Below are 19,681 nucleotides of genomic sequence, written 5' to 3'. Positions count from 1 at the left end.
TTTACCCCTCCGTAACGCCCCTCTCCCCGCTGGGCTTCAGAGGAGCTTCTGAGCAGCCGAGATGCTGGGGGCTGTGGAGTTCCAAATGTTCCCTGTGTCAGTTCTGCTTCTCCTTCTCCCCAGGGATCTCTGCAGGGACCATGAGCCTCCCGGTTTTCGGAGATGAGAGCTGGCAACACTTCTGCGTTTTTGGCCCGTGCCTGGCTGAAGTTCGTGACGCCGAAGAGGTTGCGGGTGCAGGTGAAGTTGTCCTCTCGGCCACCTGCTGGGAGCTCTGTGAGCAGCACCGGCTGAGGATCAAGCATCTCGCAGGCACAAGAGCTGTGCAGGCAGGTGGATGGGTTGGCCTCGAGAGCCATTCTGAGGGCCTGGGCCTGGCCATGAAGGAGGGAGGTGTTGGAAGGCTGAGGAGATGAATGTGGAGAGAGTTGTAGGTGGGAAAGCGGGCAGGCAGGGGAAGGTCTTGTCCTTCCATCTCAAGGGTAACCGTGGGCTGGGCTTTCTTGCTTTGAGGGGTCAGGAGGCGCTGGGAGGGTTTGAGCCCCAGCAGCAATGTCCTCTGTGGGCCATGGAGCTGTGGTTGCTTGGAGATGGGCATGCTTGGAGAATGGCTGTCCAGCTCCGGTGCTTCTGAGGAAGCACTGCTGTCCCATCCAGCCAGGTGGGCTACTTCTCCCCTTCTCTGGGCAGTGACGGTGGAGGGCAGGCTCTGTCCCCTGGGAGTCCTGGGGAGGCCAGTGGCAGTGCTTTCATTCTGTGTGTCTTCAGGTGACGGGCATGGATCCGATGCCTTGGTCCGAATGCCAAGACGCCTTACGCAAGCTCGTACAAGACCCAGTGAGACACCGCTCAAAAAGGGAAGGTGAGTGCCCACTTCCCCTTGCTCTGTGATTGTCCCGAAAGGTGGGGCTTTGCTGCTTCAGGGGCCAGAGAGGAACCACCTCCTCCCTCTTCCCTCTGTCCGTTAGCACTCAGGCTGTTGGGCCTCCCAGGGCGGTGGCTGCTGCCGCCTCCTCCTTCCAGGGGAGAGCTCTGCCCTCAGCATCTGGAGGTGGCAACATGAGCAAGCGCAGAAGACTCTTTCTCCCCCACTTCCAGGGCCAGGCCCTGCTTTGCAACAGCTCGTAGTCCCGTCCACCCAGCGACCACCTGCCTTTTCTCTCCTCAGGTGCCATGAGGCCTACTCTTCTCTTGCCCAGTGACCTGAACGCCAAGGATGTGCTTAGGAAGTACATACCAGTCGCTGCTCTCGGGAAGGTACGGCAAGGCCACCGCTGCTGGGGGCTGCATTTTCGGAGGGCAGAAGAAGTGGTGCCTTGCAGAGGTGGAGCTCTTACGGGAACAGACCAATCAAAGAAAATGCGCCCTGCGATGACAACGCAGGGAAACTGAGCCCAGGGGCACCGGTGCTGCACCATTGTCTGCGTTGTCCTCAGAGAGACATGGGTGGCAGGAGGAGGACTCCTGTCCCTCTGTCTTTTCCGTGGCTATGGTTCTGGGTGTGCCGCGGACACGACGGTGGGATAAAGGGGAGATTCCCCTGAAGTCCCTGGAGCATCCCTGAGGGTCTCCCCTCATGTCCGTACCGGTCCCCAGATGGCGTGTTAGCGGAGCAGCCTTCTCTCCTTTGTCATTTGTGTTATGACTCGGCGTCTGCCTGCCGCAGGCTGGGCGGCCTGCCCGCCCTTTTGCACCGAGAGGAGGATTTATCCCTTCCTCTGCTATTACCCGCTATCGCCAGCACGCCTGCTCTCCCTCGGTACTGGTGTGGGCAGTAAGAGCCCGGGAGAGCAGGCTGGTGAAGCCGTCGTGCTCTTGTCTTCCAGCTCGATGCAGGACTGCCCATGGATCTCCTCTCTGAGCTACGGCCAGTCACCTGCATCTTTGTCCAGCTGCAGCTTGCTGCAGGTACCAGCTCGGTGCATCTCAGCACCGTCCTCAAGGAGGCCAGCAGGGTGATGCTAGAAATCCTCTCTCCTCACAAGGGCCACATCAACAAAGTCCTCCTGTGTGATAAAGTGAGTGGGGGGGAACGGTGGCCTCCCCCAGCGCCAGAGGGTGGGCAGTGAGCGCGAGGGAGAGACTCCCTCTTAGGCGCTGTAGCAACATGTTCCACATCTGTCCTGGGCAGGGCTGCACGTTCCTCTGCGTGCTGGGACTCCCTGGAAACAAGCTGCCCTGCGAGAGCCTTCACGCCCTGCAGAGTGCTCTGGAGATCTTCAACTCGTGCTCCACCATGCTCGAGGAAAGAGAGTGAGTGTGTGGCGGGGGTCGGCGGGGTGCATGCTGCCTGGGACGGCGCAAGGGGGCTTCACAGAAAGAGATGTGCCTTCTAGCTTGCTCTCCCTTGTCCCTGGCAGGAAGGAGGCAGTGCCCTGAGAGGTGCAGGCAACCCCTGGGCTCAGCCCACGGCAGCCAGACGGAGTCCCTCCAAGCACACTCTGCTGGCCACCGCGCTGGAAAGAGCCCTCGTGAGGGCCAGAGGCCGGCCCTTCTGGGCCACTGCCCCATGAACGGGGATGGGGCCCAGCCACCTGATCCCAAGTGGCTGTCATCGCCAGGCGGTGACATGGCGGGCGCCTTCTTCCCTCTCTCTTTGCTCACAAGAGGGCTGTGGCCCTGCACGTGCTCTGCCCCTGCCCCTTGTCCCTTGCAACCTGCAGATGTTGCACCCCTGAGCTCTCCACATCCCCGAGACCCACGCTGGCAGGGCAGCACAGCCGGTGGCCCAGGCTGGCACCGAGGGGAGGTGTGGGAAGGGATGAAGCCAGGCGGGCAGGACTGCGCCTGGGGCGCTGCTCAAGCCCTGCTGTTTCTCTGTGTGCCAGGACAATGTCTGTGGCAGTTACCAGAGGGACGATGTTCTGCGGAGTCACTGGCCACCCGCTGAGACACGAATACACAGGTATTGGCCTGGAAGGGTGCCGCGGGGCTGGCGGCACGGGCCACACCGACGCATGCTCTCTCTCTCTAACGCGTGCTCTCTCTCTGGCAGTCCTTGGCCAGAAGGTGAACTTGGCTGCCCGGATGATGGTGCACTACCCTGGGCTGGTGTCCTGTGATGCAGTGACCTACGCCGCCTCCCGGCTGCCCGCTTTCTACTTCAAGGAGCTGCCGGAGAGAGAGATGAAAGGCCTCAGGCAGCCTGGCCCTGTCTATCAATACGTGGGGGTCACCGAGGAGAGGTGAGTGTCCTCTGAGACGGTCGGAAGCCCTGGCATGGCAGGCTTTTTGCCCCTCTCCCCTGCTGTCTCCAGCTGCTGAGAGAGCGGGAGTGAAACCAGAGGGATGGGGAAGGTTTGTCTGTCTTGGTAGACACAACCTGGCCTTGTGGGCTGGGTCTAAAGGGCTTTGGGCTGTGCTTTCCCTGCTGTGCTTGCTCCACCACGTGCCCTGGGAATGCTGACCCAAGGAGTTTTCTGTCCCAGCTGCTCTGAGCAGGAAGCTTTGGGCCAGTCTGGTCCCCATGGGGAAACGTGGACCATCGGGACACTCTTCCTCAGGTCTTCCTGCAGAAATCTCAGCTCTTCTGGGCCAGGATTTCACCTTCCCTTTAGAGGACGGTTTGAAGGTTACCACTGCCGTCTCTTTGAGACTGCGGGAAGACTTGAGCCAAAGGTGCCAGGTGCTTGGCATCCCAAGCCCTTCAGGGACACAAGTCCCCCTTTCAAAGACGCTTGGTGTTCTTGGCCAAAGTGGTAAAGCTGTCTCCCAGCCAACAGCACGCCCTGGCTTCTTTCACGTGTCTTCTCCTGTTTCTCTGTGTTTGGCCTCTGGGGATGGACTCTTGATATGTTCTCCTGTCCCACCGTGGCCGCTGGGCTTCTTTACGCTTGAAGCTGTCGTAGCGTGTCAGCTTGAACTTTGGCTGGGAAAGAGTGCAGGGGATAACAGCCTGCTCCAGAGAAAAGCCGGTACCCGAGGAGCACCTCCTTCCCTACCACGCCAGGCTGCTTCTCTAGGTCCCCTGGCTTCTCACCGTCTCATTGACTTGTGTTGTCTTTTCCCCTGCTTCTAGCATCTTTGGCGTGGGTCTTACCAAGAAGAGGTCGGAGTACGTCCCCTTGCTGGGTAGGTGGAGAACGCCTTGCTCTTCTGAAGCCCAGGTTCTTCCCCTTGGTAACTTTTAGTGCCTTGCTGGGAAGGGAGAGGCTTTTACCAGGGATGGTGTTGCCTGCAGCAGCCCTAAGAAAGCGCCGCCTGTCTTGGTCTCTGCTTGCTTGATATCTTTGGGTGGAAAACGAGGTGGGGCGCCTGCTGCTCCCTGCTGTCTTCCAGACCTGGTAGGAAGGTTGCTTTCAACTGTGGAGCTGCTCACAGCCTGGGGGCTAAACTGATCCCTGTCTTTGGGGTCAGGAAAGAGATTTCCTTCTGCCAAATCGATGGAGAGTTTTGACGGTGGGTTCTCCTCCTTGTACTCCTCAGAGCTGCTTTCTTGGCAGCATCTGGGCGAAGACACGGCAATGTCAGGAGGCAGGGGATGCCTGTATTCACTCGGGGTCTTGCCGAATGTTTTGGGCCCTGTTGTGGGTTAACCCCGCTTGGCAGCTCAGCCCCACAGAGCCACTCGCTCCCCACAGTGGGATGGGGAAGAGAATCGGAAGGGTTAAAGTGAGAGCACTGGTGCGCTGAGACACAGACAGCTTAATAGGGAAAGCAAAAGCTGCACACACGCCCAAAGCAAAATCAGGCATTCATTCACTGCTTCCCATGGGTGGGCAGGCGTCTTGCCATTTCGAGGAAAGCAAGGTTTCATCACGTGTGACAGTGACTTGGGAAGACAAATGCCATCACTCCGAACGTCCCCCCTTCCTCCTTTCCGCCGGATTTTCTTGCTGAGCACGGCGTTGTATGGTCTGGAATAGGCCTTTGGGCAGTTGGGGTCAGCTGTGGTGGCTGTGGCGGCTGTGCCGCCTCCCAGCTTCTTGTGCACCCCCAGACTGTTCGCCAGCGGGGCAGCATGAGCAATGGAAAAGGCCTCGACGCTGCGCAGGCGCTCTTCAGCCATAACTAAAACATGGTTGTGTTATCAACAGCGGTGTTTGGTCACAAATACAAAACATAGACCTGTACAGGCTATTGCTGAATAAAATTAACTGTAGCCCGGACCAAACCAGAACGGGACTGACGACGCTGCCTTAGCTACTGGGAGGTGCTGTGCAGCTCACGGCACAGCGAGGAGATGCTTTGAGTCTGTTTGGGACGCAGCTGCCTGAACCGGCTGCAGTCATCCCTTACAGTCTCGTGCTGGATCGCTGCGGGGAGTCGCATGGGGCCGTCAGAATCTCCGTGCCTGTGGGATAGGGGAGAGGGCGAGGGGGCTGCGCTGCGGGGCAGGCAAGCAGGTGGCCCCGTGACTGCTCTGAGGAAGGCAGAGGTGCCCAAGCGTGGACGAGCAGGTGGGAAGGAGGCCTGGGTGCCGGCAGGCTGGCCGATGTGGTAGCGGGGAGGGAAGCTGCGGTGGAGGGTGCCCGCAAAAGGGACGGCTCTTTGCTTTTCAGCACGCCCCCAGCAGCTCGTTCTCTGGTTTGTCTTCGCAGGTCGGAAGCAGGAGACTGACCTCTTTGTCAGCTGCTTGAACGCCTATAGGGATTCAGGCCAAAGGAACATCCTGGCGGTTGAGGGCACGATGGGCTGTGGAAAGAGCCACTTACTTGCTGAACTGGCCTCTCTAGGCCAGGATGCTGGCCACAGGTACAGGTTTTCCACCTGTAGCTTTGGGACACTGCCCCTGCCCATCCCCTGACAGCCGTGGAACGCTCCAGCCCCTCTGCCAGGGTACCTGGCCCTTGGACTGCAGCCTCCCGACAGAGCCTCCTGGAGACACTGCCTGGGAGCACCTGCGTGCTCCGCTCCCGCCTCTGCCTCTTTGGGGAGTTGGAGGTGGCTTCTGGAGCCACGGCCTTTCCTCCTTCACCCCTGGGTCAGGCGCAGATAGAAGGAAAGAGCCCAAGCTCAGTGCTTTTCATCCCACTCCAGACCCCAGAGACAGCAGGGCTGCCTGTCTCAGAAGCCCTGCTCGCCCTCGGCGTGTTTCCCAGGAGGAGCACGGGGGTCTGTGCTCTGGCAGGCAGACCGATAAGGTCTGGAGCCCAAAGGCAAACCCACCACTTGCTCCATTCTTGCCTCTCAGCCCCGTGAGTTCCTCTGCAGGGGGCACGTAGGGAGACCTAGGCCGGCGCTGCAGAGACACAGGCTCTGGACCCGGCTCTCCCGCTGGCTTGGCAGCAACTGCCCCTCTGTGCCCTTTCTCGTACGAGGAGGGAAAAGCTTGGCCTTCTGTGGGAAGCGCTTGGAGATGGGGGGCTGAAGAGCTCCCCCCAAAGGGCACCTCCACCCCTCTTGTCTTAGAAGGCTGGGGCTGTGGGGAATCTCAGTGCCTTTTGCTTTTGCACCGCAGGGTGGTTGCCCTGGAACTGCTGGAGATCGACACGAGGCAGCCCTTCTCTGCCATCCACATGCTGATGGCCAGGGCCCTGGGCCTCCAGGACTGTGAATCGCGCGGCGACAGGCAGCGCGTGCTGAAGACAAAGCTGCAAGGGACAATCGAAGAGAGCAGCTACTGCCTCCTCAATGACATTTTCGGTGTCAAGGTGAGAGCCAGAGGCCCCTGTGGACGTTGAGAAGGCCTTCTCCTGAGCTTGTCTGGGTCTGACCTTGAGTGGGCACGCTGCTGGGAGTGCCTTAGCTCCGGGGTGGGCATTGCGGGGGTCACAGTGTGCATTTGCCATGCCTGGGCCCGGGGGGCTCCCTGTCTGTGGGGCTGGTGTCCTGCGCCGCATCCGCAGTGCCCGGTGCCTTGTTCGGCACCCTGGAAGTGGCACTGGAGAGAGGCTGTTCCTGACCTCGTGCCGAGGTCACCGCTGTGCGAGGGGTCTGCCCCAGCCAGCCCACGATTCCCACAGCCAGAGAACCGGCTCAGCCCAAGCCCCAGCTCTGCAGAGACCCTCAGCAGAGGGCCTTTGCTTTAGGCTCTGGGTGGAGTCCCCGCTGCGGCTCCCTGCCCCTGTGCTGGGCAGAGGTGAGGTGCTGAGGCTGTCAGAGACGGTGGGCTCTGCGGTCTTGCGTGCTGGGTAGGTGTGCCGAGCCCCGGAGCCGTGTTTCTCCCTGACTCTGCTTTTCTGGCCAGTTCCCCATTTCGGACAATGTTCGCGAGATGGATGAAACTCAAAGAAGACTGGAATTGCACTCGACTCGGGTGAAAGTGCTGGAGAAGGTGAGCATTTCTCCTTCCTTCCCCCTGGGTCAGAGAAGGAAAAACCCTGCCGTCTGCGGGCTCTGTACCACTGAGGTGTGAGCAGGCAGGATGACTGCGCACCTGGGTCATGGCCCGTCAGAGCCCGAGAAAGCCCTCGCCCCCCCACTTCCCCCCGCAGCCCCACAAACACACCCGAGGACTTTCCTCCCGTAAAGTGTGCCCTGGAGGAGGAACAATGTCTTCTGGGTTCCCTTGCCCGAGCTCCCTCCTTCTGCAGGGCAAGTGATGTTAGGTATGACCCTCCAGTCTCAAAGAGTCAGTAAGCTTCCGAGCGGGAAAGTGGCTGGGGAGAGACTTCAGAGCATCCTCTCAAGAGACGGAGGCTAAATCTCGTCCCCTGCAAGACAGCTGAGAATCCACTGGATTCCCCTCAGAGCAACCTGCTTTTTTTCAGACCCTTACAGGAGATTTTGGCATATTTGTCATCGACAATGCCCATTTCATCGACCCTGACTCCTGGTTCATCATGTCACCCGTGCTCCAGAAGGTCTCCCTCTTCATGGTCATGAGCTTAGCCCCAGGCTACGAGATAACCGAGAGCTTTCGCAAAGCCGCAGCAGACAACGCCACGTCCCAGAAAATCACTTATCTTCATCTGGACAAGCTGAAAGCTTCAGTTGTGATGCAGAAAGTCTGCAAGGACCTCGGAGTGGTCAGCATCCCCAGGGATCTGGTGAGGTAAGTTGGAGGCAGGGGAGCTCTTCCTGAGGGCCTGAACCTCTGCTGACCGTGGTAGGGAATCAGGCCCCCAGGCAAGGGAGCGCAGGGCCGCTAGAAGCATCCCGGACTCTAGCGAGTGCCAGGCGTGGGCGGCTTGTTATGCCTCACCCTGGTGGGTGCGCGCTGAGAGCGGGCAACTCCCGAGACACCCAGCCTGGGAGGTGTCAGCCTTGGCTGCCGCACAGGGAGGAAGGGAGGAAGAGTCCTGAGCCCAGCTGTGTCTGGGTGTGAACAGAAAAGGCCTTGGTCTGGGTGGCTGGGCTGTGGGGGAGGTTCCCCGGGGCAGAGGTCCATCCTCTCCAGGCTCCTGAGGAGAAGAAAGGCAGGGCTCGCTGCTCTGCGCTTTGGGCATTGTCCGCAATTCTTTTCCCGTGGACTTCGGCAAAGGCTGGAGGGTTCAGGGGGCACAAAATCCCAAGGCAGTGGGAGGACGATCCCTTTCCAAAGTGAGGCGTAGCTGTGATGAAGATGCTGGCTACCCTGGTATGCCTGAGTGACTGGCCGCCCAGCTGAACTGTGTTTCACCTTACTTTCCTTGTGCTGGTCCCCGACGGGTCTGCTCCTGTGCAGGTTCCTGATCCGAACCAGCTCAGGGATCCCATATTACTGCGAGGAGCTGCTGCGCTGCCTTCGTGCCAACGACATGCTCCAGTTCTGCACCCGGAGGCAGTCTGGAAAAGCAAAGGACAACTGGGAGAGCCTGATCAGTAAGCACCTTGGCTGCGACTAGCGAGTTGCTGTGGCGTGTTCTCCACAGCAGAGTCTTGCCCCGTTGTTCCCCCATGGCTCTGGGCAGAGTCAGATCTTGGTCTGGCGGAGGTGTGGGCTCCTGTGCGCCTTGCTGTTGGGACAGGCAAAGCAGGGGCAGTGAGTTCTGGTGGCTCGGAGGGACCTACATTCTTGGGGCGGGGGTTGTGGGGCTAAAACACAGGGGAAATCCTTCCGAAGCACATGTGCTTGTGGTGTTTCTTAGGCATTCCAATGGGCATGCAGTTTAGCTTGGCCAAAGGCTAGCTCACTTGAGAACAAACCCCAGCTTGAGGTGAGGGACGAGCCCAGGAAACTTGAATGCCAAACCATAAATCCCCACAAGAGTGCCGGTAACGGAAGAAAACGGTGGTAATGCCATCCGAGAGAGCAATGCCAGCCAGAGTGCCGCGGCCTTGGGAAGAGCCAGGACTGAGGCCACGTCTTGCATTAGCACCAGCAGTTTCCCTGGCTGGGAACTGGTGGGAACTGTTTTGCTCTGCTTCATGACCACCACATTCAGGGCAGGCACTGGACCATGTCAGGGGCGACTTGTCCCATCCCAAGTGAATCGTGAAGCGCTCGCGAGCTGCGAGTCGCTTTGCGAACTGCCTTATCGGTGCTCTCTTGCTCCGCCCAGCATCTGCAGCCGAGGCTTCATCCCTCGCAGCAACCTGGAGCTCCGAGGCGCGGAATGACGGGAGGGTCTGCCTCCTCAGGCCAGGCGTGACCCTGGAGAACACCGCGCTGCCCATCCCCTTGAAAGGTAAGGAGCCGAGCGCCGCTCTGCCGGCTGTCGGCTGTGCTGGGGCTCCTTCCCGGGGCAGGGGCTGGAGGGAGGCCGGGCATCCGTGTGCTGCAGAGTCACCCTCTCAGCGTGGGGGCTCTGCTGGGAAGGCGGCTCCGGTCCCACCAGAAACAGGCCTGGGGCTGCAGGCAGCCGCTTTCCCCTCCTGTGAGCCTGCTGGCTGCTCTCCGTCAGCAGGTAGGAGAGAAAAGGTTATCCGTGCAACACTGAAATGGCTCCCTTTTCTCACCAAAACAAATACTTTGCTGGGAAAAGGCTTTGACTTGCCTCTGTCCCAACTTTGACGCAGCATCTGTGTTGCTGTTCTCTTTTTAAGTTCCCCAGCTAATGCTGGTCTCAAGGCACTTAATCCAAACCAAATCCTTCTCTTTTTTCTTCTTTTTTTTCGTTTTGTTTTGGTTTTTTGTTTTCTGCGGATCGGCATGGAAATCCTCCTGTAGCCAGGGGAGCTGGATGGGGGAGCTTTCAATGAGTGTCCCTCCTCTCTGGCCATAGACATTTGTTATGAACTGTGAAGAGACATCATGCTAAAGTATTCCTGCTGTGAAGTGGCTTTGTCCAAAAAAAAAAAAAAAAAAAAAGAAAACCAAGAGAAAGGAATAGTATTGTCTGGCCAAGTTAAGGCAAGCGTTGTGGGGAGCTCTGTGTCCACCTGTGATGTGGGGAAAGTTCTCTGTGTGTGCTGTTGGGCAAAAGCCTACTCCAGATCTGGTAGGGCACATCATGGGATGCGCATACCTGCTGGGTCCTGCCCTCCCTGCCCTCGGTGGGGGAGCATTTGTTTGAGCATCTGGCTTTTCCCCAGGCCTCATGGCCTGCGATTCCATCAGGAGCGGAGCCAGTTTGAAGATGCCTACCCTGGGTTGCGATTGCCCAGTAGGTGCAGCCGCAAGGAGAGGAGGCCAAAGTCTACCCCATCTCATGGGTTGAAACTTTCCAGCCTCTCCAGCCTCAGCATGGGGAAGAGGCAAGAGAGACGTGTTGTTTCTTCTTGACAGAGATTGCGCTGACTCAGCTGGATCGGATGCAGCCGCTGACGCGGATGGTTGTGAAGTTTGCAGCCATCATCGGGCCGGTGTTTACCACCCAGCTCCTGTTGCACATCCTTCCCACTGGCCTCAGGACCCATATGAATTCCTTGTTGGACGAGCTGGTGGGCGACAACATCCTGAGGTGGCTGAAAAACACAGAGGTGCCAGAAGATGTGCAAGATCCTACCGAGGGGCCAGCCACCTCTTCGCAGGTGGAGAGCAGTAAGTGGTAGCGGGCAGGTGGACAAGGGAGCTCCCAGCTGTGTCCCGGCAGGGCTCCCCAGGGCATGGTGCGCTTCCCCTGCTGTGAGGGGTGGCTGGGGCTCAGGCAGGCACGGCTCTTTGCGATGGGTTGTTCAAAGACCTTACGGGTCAGTCTCAAAGCCCGCTAGCTTTGCGCTGGAGGGAGGTTCCCACCAAGTGCCATCCCGAGTGCTGCTCGTAGCACAGGCACGGGAGGGCGTGTGGAGCCCCTGACATCCTCTCCCAGCCACCTGATCAAAGATGCTCTCCAGGTTGCCCCGGGGCCCTTGACGGGCTTTTATTCAGCTTTGACTCCCCTGTGGTGCAGGAGGAAGCTCAGGAGGCTGGGGACTGCCTTGCCAAGAGCAGGGAGAAAGTGCTGGACGGGGCTTGCTTGGGCTGGTGGTGACATGCCCAGCTCCTGCCTGGAGCGCAGCTGAGCGCTGTGTCCGCGGGGCTGGGCTAGCGTCAGCAAGGCAAGCTGGGCCCTTTTGCCCCGTGCTGCAAGGCTCGGTGTGCAGCAGTGCTGGTTGGCTGGCAAGGGTGCACGCCAAGGCATGACTCTCGTGCCCCGGCTGCGACGGCCCTGAGCTGGGGCTGATGCCGAGGCCCTTTGCCTTGCAGGTGTGCAGAGGCCCTCTCCCAGCACGAGGACCGAGGAGCAGCAGCCTGGCGTCTTGGCCTTCTGCGTCCCGCTGCTGCAGAAGGCTGCGTACGAGCTGTGGCCCGAGAGGCAGCGAGTCGCCTTGCACGGCAAGTGTGCCGCCTTCCTGGAGCAGCACGCGCACAAATGCAGGAGCTGCGGCCAAGGGGAGTTTGTCGCCTTCCACCACTTCGCCGTCACCAGCAGCCAGGACGGAGGCAGCTGTCGGGACCCTGCCGACGGAGGCGACTCATGCAGCTGGGAGGCCTTGGTGCTGGCTGGAGAAGAGCTGAAGCAGGATAGGACCCACGCCACTGGGGGTACGCTGTGCACCGTGCTCCACAGCCCGGGCCCTCCAGGAGCCCAGGGGTGTATGCTGGGGATCGGCTGGGAGGAGGTCTGCCGGGGACGAGCCCAGGAGCTGAGGACAACCACCGCAGACTTTGCTCAGCGTGTCGGCACCCTCGCAAGGGTCCTTGAAGCCCAGTGGGAGAGCGAGAGCAGCTCTTCCCCTGGGGCAGGCGAGGAGGTGTCTAACCCCCTGTTTTCTTTGCAGATGCCGCAGAGCAGCAGGCTTTCACGGAGGCGGAAACCGGGTGAGCAGACAAGGGTTTGATTCTCTGTAAAGGCAGGGGCCTCAGGGGTCTCCAGAGGAGACCAAGGAAGCGCTGGCATTTGCCTGCCGGTTGTGACTCTAGCTTAAGGAAGAGGCTTTCTGTGAGGTGGGAGCTGGGAAGAGATGGCCACGGAGGTGAGACAGTGCTGGAGGAAGCCCGTGGGCTCCTAGTGATGGTCACACTACGCTGGAGCAGGCCTTGCTTTCCAGTTCCTCGAGAGGAGCGCTACAAAATCTGCAGGCGAAAAGCCACCACAAGGGAGCCGGGTGGTTTGCCTGGGGGAGGTGACAGAAAGCCCAGCTTGTCTTCTTCTCCCTGGCTACAAAGCAGCTGTAGGAGTCATGCCTGCCCGTGGGCTCGCGCTCCCTTTTGAACAAAGGGCTTTTGATGGCCTCTCTGTGGGGCAAAAGACCAGTGTAGGTGATGCCTGTGCATTCTTTGCTCTCTTCTTCCCCTGGGAACGGTGCTCTGACTAGTGTGGCGGAGCGGCTTCTGCCAGAGGGCAAACAGACAACTGAGCTGCCCGACGAGACCGACAGGCAGCACAACGGCACACACTGGTGTGAATGCCGAGCCATCGTGGAATCGGTGCTTGTGCCTTTGGCTCGCCACTACGTGGCAATGGGCGATGCCGACCGAGCCTTTTACTACCTTCTGGAGTGTGCTGCTGCCTACCTGCACGTCTCCAACAGCTACATGGTGAGTTGCCTCGCTCGCCAGTGCCCACCGTGCACGGAGTCCTCTCAGTCAGCTGGCTCTGGGCAGGACAACTTCACCGCTGCAATAGGGCATGCCTTGACGGGGCCTTGGAAGGGACATGCTGGGGTCAGAGCCTGACTTCTTCCTCCGGCTTGCCTCTTCTGTGGACGGAGACACAGGCCACCGTGCCCATAGCAGGAGGGGAATTAGCAGGGAGGGGATCTGAAGGAGCACTGGTGCCTGTGCTCTGAGCCGGCGTGACTGTGTTGGGGCGGGCATCAGCAGGGGGAGAAACGGGCCCTCTTAAGACAGATGCCAGAGGCAACAGGGGAGGACGAGGCCGGCCATGGGCTCTGCATCACGCTCGCCTGCTCTCTCTGTGCTTGCGCAAAGGCCCTCATGAAGCTGAACGAAGCGGAGGTCCTGAGGAAGATGAAAGCCACTGCGATAGCCTGCTTTGAAGAGGCCACCTTCTTCAGCCTCAAAGGGGAGGTAAAGAGATGGGGAGGTCTGGAGGGATGTCCTGGGGGATGGAGCTGGATGCTTTCCCCGGCTGCAGGGGCTATCCCTGGCATCACAAGCCACCGGCAGACTCCGGCAGTCTCTTGGCCGACTCGAGCAGATCAGGGTGTTTCCCTTTTCCTCTGCAGGTTTGCTGGTGTATGCAACGCCTTCAGCTGGCAGAGAAAATGATGAGGGAGGCTTTGAGCTTGCTCAGAAGGAACTTCCCCGAGACCTTCCTTGGCGCCTTTGTCAAGGCTCAGGTGGAAAAGTTGCCTTGTGTCGCTTACGTGAGAAGAGCAGCCTGCCTTCTGCAGAAGGGCCGGTAAGGAGCAGAACTGAGAACCCAGGGGAGGAAGAGCCATTTCCTACCTGGTCCCAGACCTGCCTGGGCTTGAGGCCACACGTGACCTGACGCACGGCCCTTACAGGACCGAGGGGTTAAGGAGCGATGTGCGGGTGGAATGGGGAACGACAGAGCCCCACACTCCCTCCCCCCTGCATGCTCCTTCCCCCCTGGGTAAAAAGCAGCTCACAGCCGGGGCTGTGCCTGCCGGCACGCGTCGACGGCGGCAGGGCCTTGGTGGTGGCTGGGGACAGAGAGCTGCAAACAGGGAGTAGAGGCTGACGAGGGGCAGGGGAAGGAGCAGTGGGTGGGGGTGAGGTGTGAGAGCGAGGAAGCTCAGAGGGCGATAACCCTTTTCTTGCCGGTTCCCAGCTTTGCTTGGGCCCCCGGGCGCTGTAGCGCCAACGCGCCCTCTCGAGCGGTCAGCTTCCCCTGGCGGCACTGCTTTGTTTGCCCCCTTCCTCTCCATCAGCTCCCTTTCCTCCCAGGAGGTGCGACTGGCTTGTCCGCCGCCCTGCTTTCCCCCAGCCCTGTCTGATTTAGCGCTGTACAGCGAGAGCCTCTGGGCCCAGCAGTTTCTCTCGTGCAGCAGGATGAAGAGGCTGGCCTGGCTGCTGCAGCAGAGCTGCTGCCTTTCCTTACTGGAGCGCCTCTTCAGCCTGGAGGGCACTTCCAGCGGACGGAGGTTCTCCCGCCTGGCAGCGCGCATGAAGGCCAACACGGACAGGGCGTTGGACTCCTGTTGGACAGCAGAACTCCCGCCACGCACAGACTTAGGACACAGACAGATGCCAGCACAGACGCAGACACAGGTACAATTGGGCACACAGGCACCGTACAGAGACCTTCACAGACGCCGGCACCAATACAGGCAGGGACACCCGTACTGATACCATCAGAGATACCACCGCCCATTCCGTTGCAGGTGCAGATGCCGTTGTAGAGGCCGTGGCAGACACAGATACCGCTGCAGACGCCCTTGCAGAAACCAGGTAGTCTTTCAGATGCAACTGCAGACGGAGATGCCATGGGAGAGACAGATGCCACACCAGATACCCTTTCGTGCGCCACTGCAGATGTAGACAAAACCGGAGTGCAGAGAGCATTGCAGATGCCCTTGCAGACAGAGGGAGCGTTGCTGATGCAGGTACCATTTCAGAGGAAGGCATCTTTGGGGATGCCGGTGCGGATGCAGATAAAATTGAAGATGGAAACGCAGATGGAGACCACGTTGCAGGTGCTGTCGTTGCAGGTGCTGTTGCAGGTGCAGTTAGCGTGGCAGATGGTTTTCTTAAACAGGGACCATTCAGGACAACTTTACCGACTTCTTCTGTCACCAGAGCTGTATATTTGTTTTCCAAATAAAATGGTTCTTATGAAAACTCTGGAGTTCTGTTCTCCGCCATACAACTCTGCAATGACCAAGTCAAGTGGTATCGCCAGAGCGTTTCAATCTACTAGACTTCAGGAGACATTGATTAGCATTTGTAAAGCAACTTGACAGTGTTTTGGAGGGCTACAAAAGTAGAATTTGTAATGGCATGTTGCAGTTCCTTCTTTGTTGGATGGAGGAGTCAATATTAGTACAATTAGCCACTTCCCATCGCAAGCAGTTTTGAAAGAATCCAGCGTGTTTTGAAAGAATCGGGGAAGGAAGGCACTTCCTTGTGTTTCAAGCCTCTTCTGTCAAGGTACATTGGTACTGAAGTTCAAAAATAAGCACACATATTATGTGAGTTATCTCTGAAATAAGTCCGTTCACTGACAGAGAGCCGCCACAGTTTCTATTGTAATTTCACCAAAGACACCAAAGAGTAAGACATTTGCCAATGTCAGGCAGAGTTTGCCTTTGGTGAAGCCGTGTTGGCTGTCACCAATCACCTCCCTATTTCCCATGTGCCTTAGTAGCGTTTCCAGGAGGATCTGCTCCATGACCTTGCCAGGCACAGAGGTGAGACTGACCGGCCTGTAGTTCCCTGGGTCTTCCTTTTTTCCCTTTTTGAAAATGGGCGTTCTGTTTCCCCTTTTCCAATCAGCAGGAACTTCACCAGGCTGCCACGACTTCTCAAATATAATGGAAAGAGGCTTGGCGACTTCATCTGACAGCTCCCTCAGGACCCGTGGATGGATTTCATCTGGTCCCGTGGACTTATGCACCTTCAGGTTCCTCAGATGGTCCTGAACCCGATCTTCTCCTACAGTGGGCGCTTCTTCATTCTCATAGACCCTGCTTTTGCATCCTGCAACTTGGGTGGTGTGGGTGGAGCCCTTGCTGGTGAAGGCCGAGGCGAGAAAGTCATTCAGCATCTCAGCCTTCTCCGTGTCCTGGGTGACCAGGTCTCCTGTGTGCTTCCTGAGAGGGCCCACACCTTCCCTAGTCTTGCCTGTACCCGTGACGTACTCATAGGAGTTTTTCTTGTTATCCTTGATGCCCCTAGCCAGATTTAACCAGGCTGGGAAGTTTTCAAGTGACGTCCCTGACCCCGGCCCCGGGGAGGCAGCATACCTCCCTGTCAAGAGGGTCTGCGCGGCATATTGGGCCTACTACTATAACCCGCCTCTTCTCCCTTGCAGAGGCAGTTTTTAAACTGGGGGTAGGCCTTGCTGGTCCCGGCATCTCTTCTGGTGTAGCCAAACCATCTTCCATGCCATCCATGGGCTGGCCTCCCTCCTCAAGAGCCTCATACCTGTTGTGCAGAGGCACCTGGTTGGGGGATGTGGGCAAGGAGGGAGTTCGCTTCCCTCCCCTCGTAGGGACTAGCCTCCATTCACTGGCCTCCTTTTGGCCACTGCCTTCAGTGGCAGGGCGAAGGGACCAGATCTCCTTCAGCTCGGGGTTTTTTTGGGGGCTCCTCTGGTTTTTGACTCAGGGAGGTCAGAGTCTGCTTCCACCAATCCATTCCTTTCTCACTCTCCCTGATGCTCCGCAGCCCTTCTGTTTCCTCTTTCAGCTCTGCTGCCAGGCTGAGCAGATCATCCCCCTGGTGGCACCTCACGCAGCTGTCACCTCTTCTACCACCCACCAGCCCTGGGAGATTAAGGCACTCTCTGCAGCCGGCGACCTGGGGGGCTGCGTGCTTCCAGGGGAGCTCAGTTGGTACGGCCACGTCTGCTCTGGCAGGTGCAGCAGATGCGGGAAGCTGCGTCCTTCAGTTGGAGACCATGGCTGACCTTCCCCCCCGAGCGTCCTGCGCCCTTCCACGCGAACTGACGCGCCATGCCCTGCCTGCCCGCCCTGTTCACCGCACTCCCTTGGGCCGCCTTTGAAGGGGCTGGGGGCTGGCCGCTGCTGCTGCAGGCTCACTTGCCTCAGCCAGTGACCGTTGGTGGCGGTTACGCCTCCTTTAAACCTGCCGCGGCTGCTGCAGGCTCCGCCCCGGCCTCGTCAGACGCTCTCGCATCAGCTGTCAGCTGCGGGCTCCCTGCGGGTCCCTGCCACTGCCCGGTCTTCTCCCGGCCTCAGAAAAACTCGGAAAAAGCCCCTTTTCGCCACCGTTGCCCGGCTCTGCTGCCAACGTGCCAGCACCGGAGCTGTTTGCCTCGGCGAGTGACCTGTGCTTGTAGATTTGCTGGCTTAAACCCTGTTTTTCATTTTACTGAGCCTCCACTGCACCAAGTGAAATTAAATTTCCAGTCTTTCAAGTACTCTTGAGTGTCTCCCTGTGAAGCTGTGAAAGTTACTGCATTGCTCAAAGCAATGATGAGAAGCTCTCTGTGGTTCCAATTTGTAGCTACCACATGCTTGGTGACTTGACATTTCAAAAAATGGGTCTCAGCTGACCCATCCCCACCTGTTTGGCTTCTGAAGGAAAAACACTCATTTTTTAAAAACGCGACATGACGAGGAGAGTATCTTCTCCGTTGTTTTTGGTCCTAGATACAAACATTGGGCTTTTTGTCCTCGAGGTGAGACTGACCCGGAACATCCCACACAGAATCTCAAATACAAGGTTGCCGACTTCACGCCAAAGGCAATTAGCAAGAAAGAAATACAGTCTCCTCTGCTGACATTCGGGGACAGGTAGAGGAGAGTACTTCATTACTTACCAATGAAGTAATGAAGGAAAAAAACCCAAGGAACACAACACGCGTATTTATGCATGTATCATCACATACTCATCCTTCAGCCCTCGGGTTTGGGCTTTCTGATTCTCGGCACAGTGCTGGATGGTTTGTTTGCCGCACACTACGTTCTCCTCCTCCACAGGAATTCGTAGTTAGTACCAACCGTTTCATTACAGAACCAGAGCACAACACAGAGGGCAGTCAATAAGTAGCGGGTTTTGGTTTGTTACTTAGGATCATAGGTAAGGCATTCTTACCCATGGTAAGAATATAATAAGGTATAAAGAAGAGAACGGTATAACTTCCAAGAGAAATTATGATCTACCAAGGTATAGATATATATACATAGAAAAGTATATATATATCTCAATTAATGTGGAAACATTCTTTGTTTTTATGGGACTGTTGAATTGGGTCTCTAAAGAGTCTCTTCTATCCCTACGGGACAGGAGAACAGCATGAAAGGAATAGGTTAGGGAAAACTGTTTGGGTTTTTCCTGCCTCAGGCAAGGGCAAACCCATTCGTGGGACTGTTTTTGCTCAAGGACCTGGAGGTACTTGGTGGGTGATGCTGGAGAATGGGGAAGCTCAATGTGTACCCCAAGGAAATTCGACCCTGGGTGAGAAGACTTAATTCCGAGCTGTATGATATTAACCGTTATATGATGCTAACAGTGTTCTAGAAGTGTTCTTCAGGATAACACAGTAGTGATGAAACCTGAATGTTGTGGTTTGGCCTCAGACGGCAACAAAGAACCATGTGCCGCTCGCTCGGGCCTTCCCAATACAGGACTCTTGGGTTGAGACAAAGGCAGTTTAACAGAACGGCAAAGGGAACAAGCAAACAACAACAATCACACGGACAGAGGAATATACAAACACGATCACGGAACCGCCGCTCCCCGCCGCTCCCCGACCGGACCCGGGACGCCCCAGCCTGCTCCGAACGGTGACTTCCTGCCCCCTCCCCGGGCAGCTCAGGGTGGGCATGGCTCACATGGCATGGAATACCAGGAAAAATTAACCCTATCCCCGCCGGAACCAGGACATTATCCACCCCTTATTCCATACCATCTATGCCATGCCCGGATCTTACAGGTTCCAATGAATTGCCACCACTCTCCCCTGTCATATATATATATACACACATATATATTCATGCGGATATAATGCCCTTAGTTTATGGGCCATCCCTCCAAAGCGTCCGTTGAGTTCTTTTAATCCATGGCTTTGGGCTCCACCTGTTAGAACAGTCTCTCAGGGCAGGTGAGATGCTGGGTGGTGCTGGTCTGTTGCATGCTGTATTTTCGGAGGTTGTGACTGGTGCACCCGGTGTGGCTCATGCACACAATCCGTGGGCTGAAGATGTAGATCTTGAGGAAGTTGCTGGGCGCCAGCTGCTGAGGTCAGTTCTTATCCCATCACCCCTGTGCCTTACTCGTAGTACAACTGATAGCAATTATAGTAATGAGCACATACAGTGAGAGTGTTACTTAGCAATTAACAGCACACAATTTGATTCATTGGCTATTCTCATCCAAAATCAGATCCCCATGAGGTATACGTCGGACTTCCCCATGCTGCCACATCACGCACCAAGTGCACCCAGGTCCTTGGGCAAAAGCAATCCCACGGATGGGTTTGCCTTTGCCCGAGGCAGGACTAACCCAGACTGTCTTCCCTAGCGTATTCTTCATGTGCACTACGGGGACTTCATCCCCTTCTACGGTACGTGGAAGTTTTGATTGGGCAGGGCCAGCCCCATTGGTAGATCCCCTGGTGTTAACTAGCCAGGTAGCTTTTGCTAGATGTGTATCCCAATGTTTTAAAGTCCCACCACCCATTGCTCTCGGTGTAGTTTTTAACGATCCATTGTATCGTTCTAGCTTCCCGGCGGCTGGTGCGTGACAGGGGATGTGATATACCCACTCAATGCCATGCTCTTTGGCCCAGGTGTCTATGAGGCTGTTTCGGAAATGAGTCCCGTTGTCCGACTCGATTCT

General features: G+C 57.5%; 3 protein-coding genes across 3 annotated transcripts; all 3 read left to right on the top strand.

The window, feature by feature from the left end:
- Positions 1-202: 202 nt before the first annotated feature.
- On the top strand, positions 203-4,964 carry LOC141751770 (adenylate cyclase type 10-like). The gene is made up of 7 exons (XM_074609135.1): positions 203-329; positions 769-862; positions 1,169-1,257; positions 1,827-2,018; positions 2,132-2,253; positions 2,829-2,921; positions 4,940-4,964. The coding sequence occupies exons 2-7, from the start codon at positions 778-780 to the stop codon at positions 4,962-4,964; spliced, it is 606 nt and encodes a 201-aa protein (XP_074465236.1). The 5' UTR covers positions 203-329; positions 769-777.
- Positions 4,965-5,326: 362 nt separating this feature from the next.
- On the top strand, positions 5,327-12,510 carry LOC141751768 (adenylate cyclase type 10-like). The gene is made up of 8 exons (XM_074609133.1): positions 5,327-5,694; positions 6,401-6,593; positions 7,130-7,216; positions 7,653-7,936; positions 8,549-8,685; positions 9,366-9,491; positions 10,532-10,786; positions 11,432-12,510. The coding sequence occupies exons 1-8, from the start codon at positions 5,630-5,632 to the stop codon at positions 12,064-12,066; spliced, it is 1,782 nt and encodes a 593-aa protein (XP_074465234.1). The 5' UTR covers positions 5,327-5,629; the 3' UTR covers positions 12,067-12,510.
- Positions 12,511-12,581: 71 nt separating this feature from the next.
- Positions 12,582-15,347, top strand: LOC141751674 (adenylate cyclase type 10-like). The gene is made up of 5 exons (XM_074608824.1): positions 12,582-12,766; positions 13,160-13,258; positions 13,417-13,592; positions 14,203-14,425; positions 14,539-15,347. Exons 1-5 carry the CDS (start codon positions 12,689-12,691, stop codon positions 14,554-14,556), a joined length of 594 nt encoding a protein of 197 aa, XP_074464925.1. The 5' UTR covers positions 12,582-12,688; the 3' UTR covers positions 14,557-15,347.
- Positions 15,348-19,681: the final 4,334 nt, after the last annotated feature.

Source organism: Larus michahellis, chromosome 15, assembly GCF_964199755.1.
Source record: "Larus michahellis chromosome 15, bLarMic1.1, whole genome shotgun sequence".
Lineage (NCBI taxonomy): Eukaryota > Metazoa > Chordata > Aves > Charadriiformes > Laridae > Larus > Larus michahellis.
The sequence above is the reverse complement of the archived record's forward strand: the minus strand, read 5'-3'. Positions and strand labels throughout refer to the sequence as shown.